General features: G+C 34.8%; 3 protein-coding genes across 3 annotated transcripts; 2 read left to right on the forward strand and 1 right to left on the reverse strand.

Moving 5' to 3' along the window:
- The first annotated feature begins 3,661 nt into the window (after positions 1-3,661).
- LOC140874846 (uncharacterized) lies at positions 3,662-6,504 on the forward strand. The gene is made up of 3 exons (XM_073278288.1): positions 3,662-3,871; positions 4,326-4,828; positions 5,645-6,504. Exons 2-3 carry the CDS (start codon positions 4,482-4,484, stop codon positions 6,123-6,125), a joined length of 828 nt encoding a protein of 275 aa, XP_073134389.1. The 5' UTR covers positions 3,662-3,871; positions 4,326-4,481; the 3' UTR covers positions 6,126-6,504.
- A 1,238-nt stretch (positions 6,505-7,742) lies between these two features.
- LOC140875272 (cell division cycle 20.1, cofactor of APC complex-like) lies at positions 7,743-10,407 on the forward strand. Its single transcript, XM_073278924.1, has 5 exons — positions 7,743-7,867; positions 8,482-8,748; positions 8,854-9,123; positions 9,410-9,991; positions 10,215-10,407. Exons 1-5 carry the CDS (start codon positions 7,787-7,789, stop codon positions 10,353-10,355), a joined length of 1,341 nt encoding a protein of 446 aa, XP_073135025.1. The 5' UTR covers positions 7,743-7,786; the 3' UTR covers positions 10,356-10,407.
- Positions 10,408-10,736: 329 nt separating this feature from the next.
- LOC140890303 (MOB kinase activator-like 1A) lies at positions 10,737-13,780 on the reverse strand. The gene is made up of 7 exons (XM_073298068.1): positions 13,646-13,780; positions 12,864-12,912; positions 12,613-12,721; positions 12,145-12,238; positions 11,705-11,838; positions 11,192-11,355; positions 10,737-11,115 (listed from the first exon to the last, which is right to left on the reverse strand). The coding sequence occupies exons 1-7, from the start codon at positions 13,666-13,668 to the stop codon at positions 11,044-11,046; spliced, it is 645 nt and encodes a 214-aa protein (XP_073154169.1). The 5' UTR covers positions 13,669-13,780; the 3' UTR covers positions 10,737-11,043.
- Positions 13,781-16,026: the final 2,246 nt, after the last annotated feature.

A 16,026-nucleotide genomic window follows, 5' to 3' on the forward strand; every position in this document is an offset into this window, starting at 1 on the left:
TTATCTTTTCGTCTAATATATATATATATATATATATATATGTACCTATTTATTTTTTGGAAAAACAAACTTAGGGACAAATATACGTCTCTAAAATTTAGTTTATAGAGATATATCAGTTAAAAAAAAATTCGGAAACATATAAATTGGACTATATACAGTATTTGACAGGGGAAAAAAAGAAATTGAACATATATAACTAGGACGTAGGAATACTGTGTAAAAATCTTAGAGAGAAAAAAGAACAAGTGAGAAATTAACAACTATTTAGGTAGTCTGCGAGAAAATTTTTAGAAATCACTTCTCATCTTTTAGAATCATTTATCGGCTTTTTCTTTAACAATTAAAAATTTTGTAAAATTTTATTAAAGAAAAACTGATAAATATTTCCTAGAAATTGTAAGGTCCAAAAAGTCCATAGTTTAATCGCGATAAATTAATTAAATTATATGATTTCATGCATGTTAGTTAAGCAAATTTAATTATTATGTGAATTTATGTTATTTATTTTAATGCCTAAAATTTTATGTGATGTGTTATGATTTTAAAGTTTTCAAGTTTGATATTTAATTTTTGGATCGTAGGGACAAGACTAGCCTTCGAGCGAGTTTAAAAAAATATTTTAAATAAAGTTTAAGTTGATGCAGTGCAATTTATTTATTGGAAGAGTTAAAAATTTTAAAGAATTTTAATTGAAATTAATTGGTCGTGTTAGGAGCTCATTAGTCACAAAACAAAACGAGCGTTCAAAAAACTCTCTCTCATTAAAACGCTTTGAATCTCTCCAAAATTTCTCTCGCTCAAACACTGCAATCTCAAGGCTAGGGTTTTTCGATTCTCGAGGCTAGATCATCCTTCCGCTCAGGTTAAATCTAAGCAAACGTTTCAGGCAAGTTTTTACTGTTTTGAAACTAATTCAAGAGTATATGTATTTTCAAGGTAAACCCTGGGCGATTGATTGTTGATGTATGCATGTTTTCTTGAAAATTCATGAGTATATTGCTCAATTGTGATATGTGAAGCATTCTTGATGTTTTCGGTTCAAGTTTATTGAGATTTAAATGATTTTAAGTCAAGAAATCAGAATTTTGGTTGAAAGGTTGAAGGAGGATTTTTAGTTCAAATCTTTGAATGGTTGGGTTGTTTTTTGTTCGAATCTTTCGAAGTTTTTATTTTGTTGGATGGTGTTTTTCATGAAAAAATGTTCCAAAACATTTTAGGATTTAAAAAGAACGAAAAGAATCGAAAAATAGGCGGAGTCGCGCCCTGCGCGCAGGACGTCGCGGCAGCGCCGCCGCACGGGGGCGCCATTTTGGTGGCGCGCCCGCACCAGTTCGAATCCCCACCCCCAGAAATTCATGTTTTGGTTCCTAAAAATGATGTTTATGATATTTTAATGTATTTTAATTATTTTTAAGAAAGTTTGTGAAAAAATTTCGAGTTTTCGATGTCCGGGACGGACGGAATACCTCACGTAGATCGGTTAAGTTATGTATTGCATGTTTAGGTGACTTTCTCATGAAAGCTAATTTCTCATGAAATGTTTTGAAGTATTTTACGCATGTTAACATCATGAGAAATTTTATGAGCATGATTTTATGATGTTACGAGATATATGGCAATGGCATGATACAATATGTAATGATATGATGAATGAAATGGTACATGAATTTTTTTTTTGATGATTTATGTATTTGTTGGTGATTACACGGGGTATGCACTTCGGGATGAGCTCCGGAGCGGCTATCCAAAGAATAAAAGTTTAAGGGTGTGATACTACATACTTGTTGTACAACATGAACTATGAATGATGACGATTATCACAATACACATACTTCATCACCCCCCAAATGTTTTATTGTGTTATGATTTCTTCAAGATATGTTCATCTTAAGTTTTGCATGAAAGTTTATGTTAATGCTTTTCTCATTTAAAGTTTTAGTAATATCCTATGCATTATTCTTGTTGAGCTTTAGACTCACTATACTTGAATGATGCAGGTAACGAGGATATCGATACCTTCATCGATGATTTTGTTGATGGACATGAAGAGGAGCCGAGGGTCGGTCCAGCGGGCGATGCATGAGTACGAGGCTTACGTGTGAGAGTGATCAAACAAACTTTTATGTTGATGAAGGAAAAACAAGTTTTGATTTTTAGTTTATGGTCATGTTTGGTAAAGATTTTATGATTGTTTATTTCACTATTTTATGTACTTTTTAATACTCTTATTAAATAAAAAAGATGTTGCTTCTTCAAAATTTTTAATTTTCACGAATTTTTAAGTATATATGTTTGAGTAACGCTCCAATAGAATTTAGGACGTTACAAAAATTCTATAAAAAATTATCTTAGTCTTAATGGAGATTAATTTTGAAAGATCATAACTTGGTTTTAAATCCCAAATTTGGAGTTTTGATTGCAACATGTGCCCCACGCATTCGTGTTTCATGGCTATCCACAGCATACGAACTCAGATCTTTGTGCATTAAAGACACGCGATACAATATACGTATGTGAATATATATTAGTTTTGATCTCACGCACTCTAATGTGCAAAAATTTTGCGAGTGATGTATGTTTTAGTGGTTTTTTTTAAAAAAATTTGGGATCATTACTCACGAAATTTCTACACACTAGGGTGTGTGAGATCAAAGCTAATATATATATATACACACACACGCATAGGGTGTTCACGGTTTGGATAACTGCCTGAACCAAGTCGAAATCGAAAATTTGGTTTGAACCGATTTCAGTTTTTCGGATTTTCGGTTTTCGATTTGGTTTTTCCGCTCGGTTCATCGAACCGAACCTAAAACCGGTTTTTAATTATTTTTATTTTTTTAATTGGTTTTTAATATTTTAATTCATTTTTTATTTGTTTTTATTAATAAATAAATATAAATTAATTAATTAAATAAATAAAATAAATAAAAATTCGGTCAAACCGAAAATCGAACCGAAAAACCAAAAATATTTCGGTATTTAATCGAACCGAACCGTAAAATTCGGTTCAGTTTTCGGTTTAGATTTTCGGTGAAATTCAGTTCGGTTAACCGAATTTCGGTTCGGTTCATTCTGAATGAACACCCATACTCAAAAATAATATATTAATAACATATTTTCAATGTTTTGTACCGATTTCCATCTAAAAAAGACAAATGTGTCATTAATATCAATATTTGCTTACATGTTTAAGTACTAAAAAATCATACATTAGTACCATATTTGAAACAGTTGATACTCAAATATAATGCATCCGTACCATATTTTCAATTTTTTTGTACCGACTTTCATCCGAAAAAAATCATGTGAGCCCAAGGAGTACAAACAGCTATTTTTTCTGACATTACTGATCATGCATTTGAGTTTGTGTATAAAAACTGAACACAATTTACCCATAAAGAATATGTCTATAAACAAGAAAACATTTTTTTTTGGGTCAAAATTGCTCTTATATGACATATAGATATTACACTTTTTTTTTTTTTTTCGATATTTCAAATTGTATTTTAGTCATTTACAACGATATTACTATTCAAAATTAATTTAAAAAATATTGTAAAGTGATAATAGTAATAATAACAATAATAATAAATTGAGTAAACTAGACGAGTAGGGCCTCCAATTAACCTTTTTCAGGTTACGAGAGCTTGAGCAAGTAAACTTTTGCATTCAATGATATCTTTATAATTTGCCGTCTTCTCTTTTCAAGGCTTTGACCCCATCTAACTTTCTCCGATCCCAATCAATCGTTGATTCACTTTGTCTCGAAAATTTAGCCTAAAGGGTCTTTGGCCATTTGGATTTTGCTCGCGATTATACAAGAAACCATATGCATTAAACCATCCACGCGTGTTTGTTGATGCTGGTATCTTTCTTCTCCCACAGCTATTTTTTCAAGAAAATTACAAATCTGGCTAAACTTTGCAATTTATTTTGTAAAAGTAGGAGCTCTTTTTAAGTGTTAAATCGATTTGGTTATTACTTCGGATATTCAATAGGTCTGAGCTATGAAGTCTTTGTTTGGCATATTCTTGCTTCCGTTAAACATTTGTAGATCTTTGTTACTGTGTTTTTAACCTTCGACTGTTTCTCTCTTTTGAATAAAAAACTGTTAGGCTAAGTGGCGGGGTCGTCTAAAAGCGTGCATTGTTGAGTTGGCTTGTTGATTTTCCTCTAGTTGTATGCAAATTTATCGTTTGAAAAGTACCCCACAGATTTAACCAGCTTCCATCCAAATAAACTCCATTCCAACTCCTGTTTGTTTTAGAGGTTTGACACGAATTCATGATAATTAATAGTTTAGTGATATATGTGGACAGGTGGTGGTGTGAAGCTGAGCTCAGGCAATCCTTAAAAGGAAACACAATGATCTTGCTTTGATTTCTAGTTCTCAATTTGATTTTTAAACTTTGAAAAGTGATAAAAGTTGGATATATATTGGTCTTGCTAAAAACAGTGTTGGTGTTTCTGGGGAAATGGGCTCTTTCCGAGGGCATCTTGTACCAGGGACGTTGTTTCTTGTTGTTGGGATATGGCATATGTGGTGTTCTGTGGCAAGATATGTATCAAATCCTAAGTCGTTTCGATTTAGAGTTTGGAACCCTGTCCCAGGTTTCAACGGGAAGATTAAGTACTTAGAGCTATATGTCATTACAATTGGAGGATTCATTGATCTGTGCATAGAGTTTTTGTATTCGACGCATCTCAAGATCATTGTTCATGGAAGCTTGAATCCTTCTCATATGAACAACTTCGAGCACTCTGGAATGCTACTCATGTTCTTCATCTTTGGTATCGTCGCGCTGCTTTCTGAGAAGACGAGGTGAGAAATCTTACTTTGGTGATTTCTGTTAGTAATTTTTCGCATTAATTTCCTATAATGATTGTAAATGCCTGTCGTCTGCAGCCAACTAATTAGTTAACAGTAGAGCTCTTGGTTTTTCAGAACTAGATTTTGATTCATGTCCTGTTAATTTATATATGTCTATGTTGAAGAAAATCCTTGAATTGTGATGTAGATAATGAAGATACATACGGATTCAGAATTTGAGAATATGCTTTTCTTTCATTCTTCTTGAATTTGTAGAAACTTAAAGTAGATTCATAGCTTTCTAAATTCTTTTGGAAAAGAAGGTAATGATTGCTGAGTGTTGTAGTAATCACTTTTCAACGCAACAGAGAAGTGATGATAGTACCAACTTGAAGTTCGCATGGCATATGAAAAAAAGATTTGGTAAAAAGACATCGAGCGTGCGATGAATGATGAATTCTCTAGAACCCTTATTCTTGCATATTGGATACGATGCAATAGTGGCCATTGTTATGGTTTGGGGCTCGAATATATTTTAATCATGTTAAACTCCATTACTGGCCTGCTGTAAATACCCGTGAGCTACACCTACATCTAATGCTCATGCATTTGATGCCTCTAAAAACCAATTGGTAAAATTTATTACCTGATTAACCAAACCTTAGTATCGACAACCAAGAATAACGCGTCATGAGATGCCAAGTAACGAGGAATCTTAGAATTTATTAGTCCCTCTGTATATATAATGCAGACATTGTTTTACATGTTGAATGTGAATTTTTTACTAGTCAACAGTTCCATAACATTACACTTCGCTCATTTCCTCAGTTTTCTCCCTTTGCCTGATGGAGCATTGAGCTTCATAGCTTCAGCAGCTTTCACTGCCGAGTATCTCTTATTTTACTTCCACTCTACGACCCACAAAGGCCTTGAGGGATGCTATCACTTCATCCTAGTCCTTCTTATTTCGCTCTGTATTCTATGTGCAATAGCCGGAGCACTCTTGCCCACCAGTTTTCCAGTTGATTTATGCAGCGGCATTGCCATAACACTCCAAGGCCTTTGGTTCTATCAGACAGCATTCACTCTCTACGGTCCAATGATGCCAGAGGGATGCTGGCTACAGGATAATGAAATCATGTGTCGTTCAACTGAACACGAGATCCATGGCGAGCTGCTCGCTAATTTCCAGCTGTTTATTCTAGTATTTTGTGTTCTTGTAGCTGTGGTTGGTGCATACATCTTCGCAGAGATGACATTCAATCGGACGCCAAATCATGTGAACTCACATGCTTCACTGGAAAGCTAAGAACGTGCTCTCTATTTGACAATACATTGAGCCTTCTCTTTTTTCTGCACACACGGTGCCACGGGTTGAGATTATGCGAAGCGTATTCGTTACTCAGGTAGATCATATCGGTTCCATGTATGTCAGGCTGGTCATATATCAACTAACCTTCAAGTGTACGATACTGAGTAAGACATTAGAACAAGTCCTGAGAAGATTTAGGATGCATGGTCGTGTTGGGTAGTCTCACTGTTTCAGAAAGTATTTCAATTTTTTTTGTTGGTGTGGTTTCACTTTCAGGTGTAAATCAGATCGACAAGATATTGCACATTGCAAATTTATGAACTAGAAAAATACACCATCATTTTGGTGGTAATCTTTAAGACTCTCTTATTAGTCTTGTATGGTGTTTTTTTTGAGATTGATAGGAGCTGAATTAACATTTTTCGAATAATGTTATATGGTTAATGTCATATTATTCATGCTAGCAACGGTGCACACGCATTTGCGTGTGTAAAACAATGACTACAATGTATATGACTACAATATATATGAATTTTGATGCTTAACAGGTTAGGTTAATTAGAAGGGAAAAAAAAAAGGAAACTGAAATTGGCAAAGAAAGTTATTGGAGATGTGAGGATAGTGAGTAAAAAACATGAAGAAAACAAAAAATTGAAAAGAATGGCATTTTGGGTATATTGAAAAATAGACCATGACACCAAGTTAGTTATTCTAATATGTCTACACTTAATAAATAGTAAAAGATTATAGACTGATTAAGATGTATGAATTGTTTCAAAAAAATGTATGAATTAAATGCTTATTTCTAAATAAAAGCTTCGAAATAAATAAATTATGCGATTTATTGAATAAAGAGACGATCTCATGTGTTATTGATTTATGCTGTTAAGGATAAGATCATAAGACATCGAGTTCTACACATGATTATAAGCCATAATTCATTGCGTTATTTATATATATCAACTTAGAATCTCTATGTTATTAATCATTTATCAACCAAACTTTTTTTAAAATGTTATCATGTCGATACATTTTATGTTAATAAATCTATTCAAATGGTGTGTTTTTTGAATAAAATAATTTATTTCCAGAAATCTAAAATTTTTGTTTATTTAATTTAAGATAATAAACTGACGTACTTTTTATAATATTTTGATACGATGATGATTTAAATCATGTCATCATCAAAATTACATTTATAATTAAATAATCAAGGCTTTAAAAAAAATTAAAATAATCAAATTGAATTAGCATTTTTTTTATTTTTATTTATTATTTTTTTTAAAAAAACAATAGTTTTGGGTTCTGAAGCGGGTCATGAAATTATCTCAAACCCGGATCCGAAATCAACCGGAAATTAATAAATAGCCGTTACTTTTGCTTGCATAGCAATATCTTGATCATGTATCTACAAAGGAAAGGCCTTTTCAGTCTCTCCTTCACAATTTTTCCTCGCGGAACAGAAACACGAAAGCTCTCTTTTCCTCGCTTCGCTCGTTCTTGATAATCTTTGGGCTGTGAAATAATTTCTTGAATTATTTTAATTATTTCTGAGGACATATTCTTATCAGAAACATTATTACTAGCCTTTTGGTTTTGATCAACATAGAGAAGTCGAAGGGTTTGCGGTTCTGTGGGCTGTTTCTGAATCTCATTTGATGGATGGAGGAAGAAGAATGAAGGGATCAAGAATCCCTCTCTCAGATCAAATGCTTCAAAAGTTAAATTCCCGCGAAAATGTAAGGCCCTTGTCTTTTCTTAAGTTTCTACGTGCGTGTTTTGAATTGTGTTTCTTTTCTCAGATCTGGTTTCTCGATTTTGTTTTAGTTTATTGCGGTGATGGGTTTTCTGAATTTGGTAGGTGTGCATTTGATTTTTTATTTTGTGCCTTGAATGCAATGTTCTATCATGGTGTTCTTTTATAAAATTCGTAAATTAGAGTATGACCTTTATACTCAGTTCGTACATCTGCTTTGAAAATTTACACAAAAATTTATTTTACTTGCCCTTTTGGTCAAGTTGTTTTATGACACTTTTAAATGCTTCAACAGCTTTGCTAATTCTTGGCTTGTTATAGAATTTTGCTTCTGTTTACCTATTCGTTTCGAAGGAGAGTTTCACGGTTATAAGATACTCTTGATATGGGCTGAGGGGAAAATAAAAAATATGTTAGGAGAAGTGAGGTTTATGCATTTGTTTAAAGTTTATTTATTTGGAACAGAACAAGAAAATTTTCCTCTATTATAAGTAGGCTATATAGGATTGAATAGTAAACGAATATTTCATGTATAAACTGGGTCATAACAATAATTCTGTGAGAACTCAACCTGAATTCCCTTTTCTGAAATGGCAGTTGGATAGATTCATCCCGAATAGATCAGCTATCGATTTTGACTTTGCTCGTGGCATGCTCACCAGTGGAAAAGTTGAAAAGGAAAACACCGAACCATGTTCACCATCCAAAGAAGCTTACAGGAAGCATCTTGCAGAGATTTTGAATGTGAATAGAACAAGAATCCTCGCTTACAAGAATAAGGCACCACCATCATCAAAGAATATTCAAAGGTCATCCTCACCTATCCGGCACAAAATAGTTAAGCGAAGAAGACATATTTCTCAGGTGAAATTCCTCGTTTAAGTTTCGGTTTTATGCTTTCTTTGTCTGTTTTGTATGTTATTTTCCAGTGTTGCTGAAATTTTTTTGTCCATTTTGTTTGATTAATAGTCCCCCGAAAGGATTTTGGATGCTCCTGGTATCATAGATGACTTCTACATGAACTTGCTAGATTGGAGCTGCAGTAATCTTGTTGCCGTTGCCTTAGGAAATACGGTATATTTGTGGGATCCATCGGATGGCTCTACTTCTGAACTTATCTCTATTGACGATGACATTGGACCCGTAACGAGTGTTAGATGGGCACCAGATGGGAGACACATTGCTGTTGGCTTCAATAATTCCCATGTCCAGCTGTGGGACTCGTTGGCTACTCGGCTAGTATGCTCTTTTCTTTAAATTTTGCATTTTATTAACAATTTGTATTCAATTAGATTTTAATGCTTCCTTTTCTTCCCGTCAAACTTAGTGCTCTAAGGTCTTTTAGTTGTTTAGATGCAAACTAACGCGAACTTCTTGCTTCTTTTTTGTCTTTCAAGTGATATTTACGTTAAACTGTATGCAGTAAACTAAAAGTGTGTGGCGTTTACTCCTTGCTGACTTATCATTTTAGTTGTTTACTTGTTTCAAACTCAATCTTCTGTCTTCTTTTTTCCCATTTATACAGTTAAGAACCCTTCAAGGAGGACACCGGTCAAGGGTATGTTCTCTTGATTGGAACAATCACATCCTAACATCCGGAGGATTGGACTGTATGATAATCAACAATGATGTACGAATACGATCTCACAATGTTGGAACCTATATGGGACACAACCAAGAGATTTGTGGTTTGAAATGGAGTTCCTCTGGCCTTCAATTAGCAAGTGGAGGGAATGACAATTTAGTATACATATGGAGCATTTCAATGGCCAACTCAAACTCATCGAATCAATGGCTTCATCGCCTTGAGGAACACTCTTCTGCAGTCAAAGCTCTTTCTTGGTGCCCTTTCCAAAGTAACCTTCTTGCCTCAGGCGGGGGTCTAGGAGATCAGTGCATAAAGTTTTGGAACACAAATACGGGGACGTGCTTGAACTCCGTTAATACAGGCTCACAGGTTTGTTCTTTGCTGTGGAACTCAAATGAACGCGAACTTTTGAGTGCTCATGGCTTTAGTGAACATCAGCTTACGCTTTGGAAGTATTCCTCTATGGTTAAGATTGCAGAGCTTCATGGTCACACATCAAGAGTGCTAAGTATGGCTCAGGTATGAGTGGATCTTTTACAGGTTCTATTGCCCCTTAGACAAAAAAGATGAACTTTTGGTTATAATTTTTCTGCATTGCAAATTTCGCACCACAAAATCCTTAATGAGTCCCCCACCTCGCCCCCTCCTGTCTTGCTCCCGCGATATTCCTGGATCCCGCCTCATATGTGATAGATTGCTGACTCCTTTTCTCTTTGCCGTTTGTTATCATTGTTTTTTGCAGAGCCCAGATGGCTCAAAGGTTGTGTCTGCTGCTGGTGATGAGACATTAAGGTTCTGGAATGTCTTCGGGACACCGCTGTCGGAGAAGCATAGAAATGAGAGTAAACCAGAGCCTTTTTCTAATGTACCCCGAATCAGATGAAGAATAAAATGGTATTTTGATGTGTGCAAAAATGTGCTTCTATTGAATTCGTGGTGAGACTTATAGAAGTATACAATTTTTCCGGAGGAACATTTTAGTTTTTTAGTGTAAAAATATCGACTAGGGACGAATGCATCGAGTTAAGCACCTATTTTTTTTAGTTCACGTGAAAGGAATTATGTAAAAATTATATTTTTGAAGTACATATTTGATTTCAAAGACTCAAAGACTGATGAGCGTCAGATTGAGAGAATTCATTAAAAAAATATTAAAATTCTGTGCAAAAAGTTTTAGTTAAGCCACAATATTCTATTCTCGAAACATCATCAGACCATGACGAATAAATAGAAAGGGTTAAGAATACTATATTATATGCATGAGTTGCCATGAAAGAATGATATTGATACAAGCCACACTGATTTTAGTCTCGGATACATAGTACATCATCGGTACATGAGAAAACAAGCAGCAAATTCTAACATTTAGATGATACAATTAGCTGCAAAAGATCCACTAATACTACGGTTTTTTTTTTTTTTGGCAACATTCCAGGACAAATGTGACTCAAATCCATCATCATGTCTAGAAAGCCGTAGTACTAAGGTTGTTACCGAGTATGTAAGAGTCAGCAAACACTAATTATCTCTATACATAAAGGTCAGTTCAAATAAACAAGCACAAAATGTGTTCAATATGGAATAATGGATTCTATGAGTTCTTGAAGCGGGGCAAGTTCCTTCTTGTCAATCAGCACGAATTCCTGCACGACAAAAGTAAACTCAAGAACCAAGGGAAAGATTTCGATAAACAAAATTTCATGGACTTGGAGAACTTACACACGTAAAGAGTATAAAATGTTTGAAACAGGTATTTAGATGGGCCTCCTCCTTGAGACTCACAATCTTTTGGAAATGAGAGTGATATATATGTGCATAGACACGGAATAGGCGTTTGAATATGGTCTTCACGACATCCCTAAAGTTTGAAGGAAATGGAGTCCCTACATTAATTTCTTATGGTCAGATATGTGTAGATAAAAACAAGAAAAGTATAGAGAGACAGAGATGGAGTGAAATATGACAAATTGGCAATCATCCATGAAGCATATGCAAACCAGCGTGCAAAAAATTTCATTCGATGATGATGTTAAAATGGAGATGTAATGATAAAAGAGAGTTTTTATCAATAAGAGAAGTAGAAAAATCAAAAAAGCCATTTTACAAGAGGGGTATGTATCACCAGAACGTGAAAGGGAGGCTTAATGTTGGTTCTTTTCATAGAAGATCGCAGGTCCAACTCATATTTGAGTAATGACTGTGATAAAAGATACACTGAATCATCATTAGTACCCAGCTTTTGAGGAAATATAGACTCGTCATCTAATTGGGTTTCAATCCAGTCCATCAAATACTCGACATATTTAGGAGCCGAAACTTCAATAGGTTTCTTGATTTGCACGCCATCTGCCCATCTGTACTCATACCTGCATAAATATAACAAGCAGGTGAGCACCGTCCCCCTCTCATATGATTGATTACATGACATATAGAACTAAACTCAAAAAATTTGAGTTGAAACTAGGTTTATGCTTGTTTTCATTTTTTTACCATTCCTGATCCGATTTTGGTAAAAACAATTTTAAAAAAAACATTCTCTAGAAAACAAAATCAAATATAGTCGGTTTCCCAAAAAAAGGAAAAGATCAGCAGTAATATTGATTGACATGGCTGATGATGATATGAAAAGGCTAGTACTTAGCAATGAGTGACCAATAAGGATCAAGACATACTTAGGACCGGCAGACATTGTAGGACATTTCTCTGGAGTACAGAACTCTGTGAGGGTGCCATAGAGCAGATTCACCTGGTTGAAGAAATCTACGGCTGCAAATGAATATAAAGAACAATCAGCCATTTCATATTCAATCTTTTTCTTCATATTCAATCCTTAAACTGCTGCTTCTCAATGCAGTAAGAGATGTATTAGGATCAAATTAAGACATGCACAAGAGAATGTCGAGCATTGTCTCATTTGTTAAGTTAAAGGTTTTTTGTCTTTGTTCACTAACCTGTGCAATAAGTTTCTTCCTGAAATTCACAAAATTAATGCTTCTATCCTATCAATTTTTCTTGGGCATGCGCCATATATTGCAACCAAACTAGGAAGAATGGAAATTGGAAGGACGAACCCTTTTATCAACACACATATGTGACTAAATGCATATGCACGCATATATATATATAGAGAGAGAGGGTACTGTTGACGGCAAGCCATTCATTCATGTCCTCCCCAGGAGGTAGCCTCACGGCTTCTCTTAAGTTTCCACTGCCTAATGTGGCGTCAATATGCTTTTTCAGCTGTGCGCCCTGAAACATAAATATTATGAATTGATGATGCACTAGTATAATGAGAAACAGTAAAGGATTGAGAAACAGAAAAGGAAGATGGAAAACATGTTAAGGGTGGGAGGACCACGTAAGTAAAAGTTTAAACAGCAAAGAAATCCACCTTACTACCCGACGGAGTGCTTTTCTTAGGGCGGAATGTCCGTTGATTCCTGTCCGAAAATACCAAGCCAAACATTGTAAATAAATTAACCTCCATGGAGAGTAACAGTTACATCGGAAAGAAGATATTCACACAAACTCCATGATGGGATTTGAGATGGGATCACACAAACTAAATCTACAGAAATTATGGTTCCTTTTATTCAACCACAATTCAATTGACACAGGTGGAGTAACATTGTGAATGAACACCTCGCCTGTAAAGATAATCACCGTGATTCGAACATAACAGGAGTTTAATTGGACTCAGTGGCGTAGGTTCCAGGCTCCCACCACTTAAACTTGGAAACAAGCATGCTTCAGTCATCAACAAATCAATAATTTTGTACCATAATTCCAATTATTCTCCGGACAACAAAAACCCAAGGCTAATCTTTGGTGAATCAAAACAAATACCAAGTAAACCCCTTCACCCTTTACCCGAGATCAGTCTTCATCACGCTCCTTGCATTCTAACAAAAGATCATTCTTTGAAACTGAAAATTCATCTACCCATCCATCAAAACAGCGGAAAACACGCACTACACAAAAAACCCGGATGACAAGCGTCGAGAAAATCTAAACACAACAGCGTTACAAACATCATCAACAACAAAATGAATTCCAGCAAACAAAGGGCAGATCTGACACAAACAAAGCAATCATATAACAATATATTATATATCAATGCCCAAATGCATCTCCCAAAAAAAGGAAACAAATGAGAGATATTGAGGAAATTACCGGCCAAGGCCAAAGAGACTCATGGCTCCCGACACAGAGAGAGAAAGGAGTTGAATTGCTGATTCCGAGCGGAATATTTGTGTGTGTGTATATATTAGTGGAAGACTGGAAGTGTCGAAAAAAGCTGGCAAGCACTGACTTGGCATCCAATAACAAACACAGCAGCGCCAGGTTGGTAATAATAGTATTATAGTAATGGTACCAACCATAAGCCCGTGTCAAAATGGGTCGTCAGTGGATCGGCCCATAATCCGTCAGCAGTCAATTGTTAGATAAAATGGATTATCTATTTTTTTTTAGGTTATAAATTGGAAATACATCAACTCAATCCACCAATTTTAGAAATGAAAGAGCCAACTTGATGACTTTTGAATTTAAATCCTCTAGCTGAAATTTAATTTTGCGTTCAACTTCCCTAAAAAAATTGGTTTGCATGTAATGTCTAGGTTTTTTGCTGCACGTTACTTTGAGATTTTTATGAAACAGCTCAAATTGGCCCAAAACCCGTGACATAATGATGGGTTGCATTCCAACAATGGCCCAGTTAATCATTTCAATTACACAACACACGGAGGCCCAAAACGGCCCAATCTGGATGACAGCTAAAATACATGCTTCAATGCTTCATCGTGGTTATTGATATAGTTTATGTGTGAGTTGTAAGTTGTAACCTTCACAAGAGTATAATTTAGATTGCTTTTCACGCAACTTTAGAGTTGGTGAGAGATGCGTCTTCATCAATATTACACTATTCAAGTAAATTATTTATATAATCTGACGAAACGTTTGATCAATTTTGCAATCCAAACTCCGATCTATCTGATGCATGAAAAATGTTATTTTGTGTTAAAAATATTATTTTTCTTTACAAATATAAATTAGGTTGATCCATCTAACGATATAAATTTGTGACATCATCTCATGAAAGACTTGTTCAATCGATAAACAATTCAATTTACTAATGCTGAGAAAACAAAATGTCATTTAAAAATAGATCATTAAACTCATTTTGACTTTTTTTTTTAAACATGGATAGTCAACATCAAAATGCCACATAATAAAAACAAGAATTGCCCAAACCTTTTATGCATATTTACCTTTTTTTTAACATGCAGATTTACTTTATGTGTTCGCGTGATTTACATATTATAACACAAGTTCAATATTCATTCATCCCAACGATGAGTGCAAATTGAAGATAATGCACCATCATTCTTTTTATGCCAATTCAGGTACGAGTTGAAAAGAAATGTAGAACTTCAAAGTTCATGCTAAGATCCGAAATTTCACTTGAAGAGCACTTTTTCCATTCATGTCAATTGTCATTAAACAGTAAAATAGTGGAAATGCAAACATGGTGGCCTCTTTGCCACATGAGATAGAATACGATTTTCATGCTTTGATAACCAATACTTTTGCTAAGAATGTGGGTAGGATCTCCCCTATGGGTCTCGATCATAACTCTATCAGTAAATTGCAAAGATGGTGGAATGAATTTATCTAAAATAGAAGTAATAAAGAATGTAAAATAGTGCAATAAAGCTATGGAACATTTGACAAAATAGGAATGATCTTATATGAACCAAACGAGTAAACGAACAGATCTCATTTTCGACTCAGCGATGAAACTCCTAAATCAATGGCAGGAAACAAATAAGCTCCCAGAAAACAAGAAACAACAAAGCTTACAACTAGCGCAAACTCGATGGATTAAACCTCCAAAACGAATGGTAAAATATAATTTTGATGTGACAATCTTTCCTAATTCCTATCATGCAGGTTGGAGATACATTATTCAAGATCACTTTCACTACCGCAATATCTGCAATTTGTGGTAGCTTCCCTAGAAATCACCACCCTACAAGGCTACAACGACAAAAGCATAGGGAATTCGAGAAGTCTTTACTTGGTCAAAAGCATTGCAAGTCGAGCATGTGATAATCGAAACCGACGTTAAAGTGGTGGTTGCGGCTCTCGGCGATCAAAGCTTGGATTTCACTAGCTTTGGTTTGGTTTGATTATTGAATATTGTAAATGCCTAGCTCAAGATTTTTCAGACTGTAAATTCGTTTTTACATATAAATCAACGAATCAGCAAATCATGTTTGAAATATAACCACTATTTTTATATCTGGTAGCATAACTTAGATTTTACTCATGATTCATACTTTAATTTCGAATGTATTAACTCTCAACTCATATCAATAATATATCCGATCTAAACCTAACTAATAGATAGACTATACAAAATGATCTACATCACACTTGTATTCTATCCCCTGTGTGATTATGATGCAAAATCACATGATGTGCAAAGATCATTGGACCACACCACGGCCCCAACCCCACCCAATCCCACGTTGCCTCCCACCACCCCTCCA

This window comes from Henckelia pumila, chromosome 1 (assembly GCF_033568475.1).
Source record: "Henckelia pumila isolate YLH828 chromosome 1, ASM3356847v2, whole genome shotgun sequence".
Taxonomy (NCBI): Eukaryota; Viridiplantae; Streptophyta; class Magnoliopsida; order Lamiales; family Gesneriaceae; genus Henckelia; species Henckelia pumila.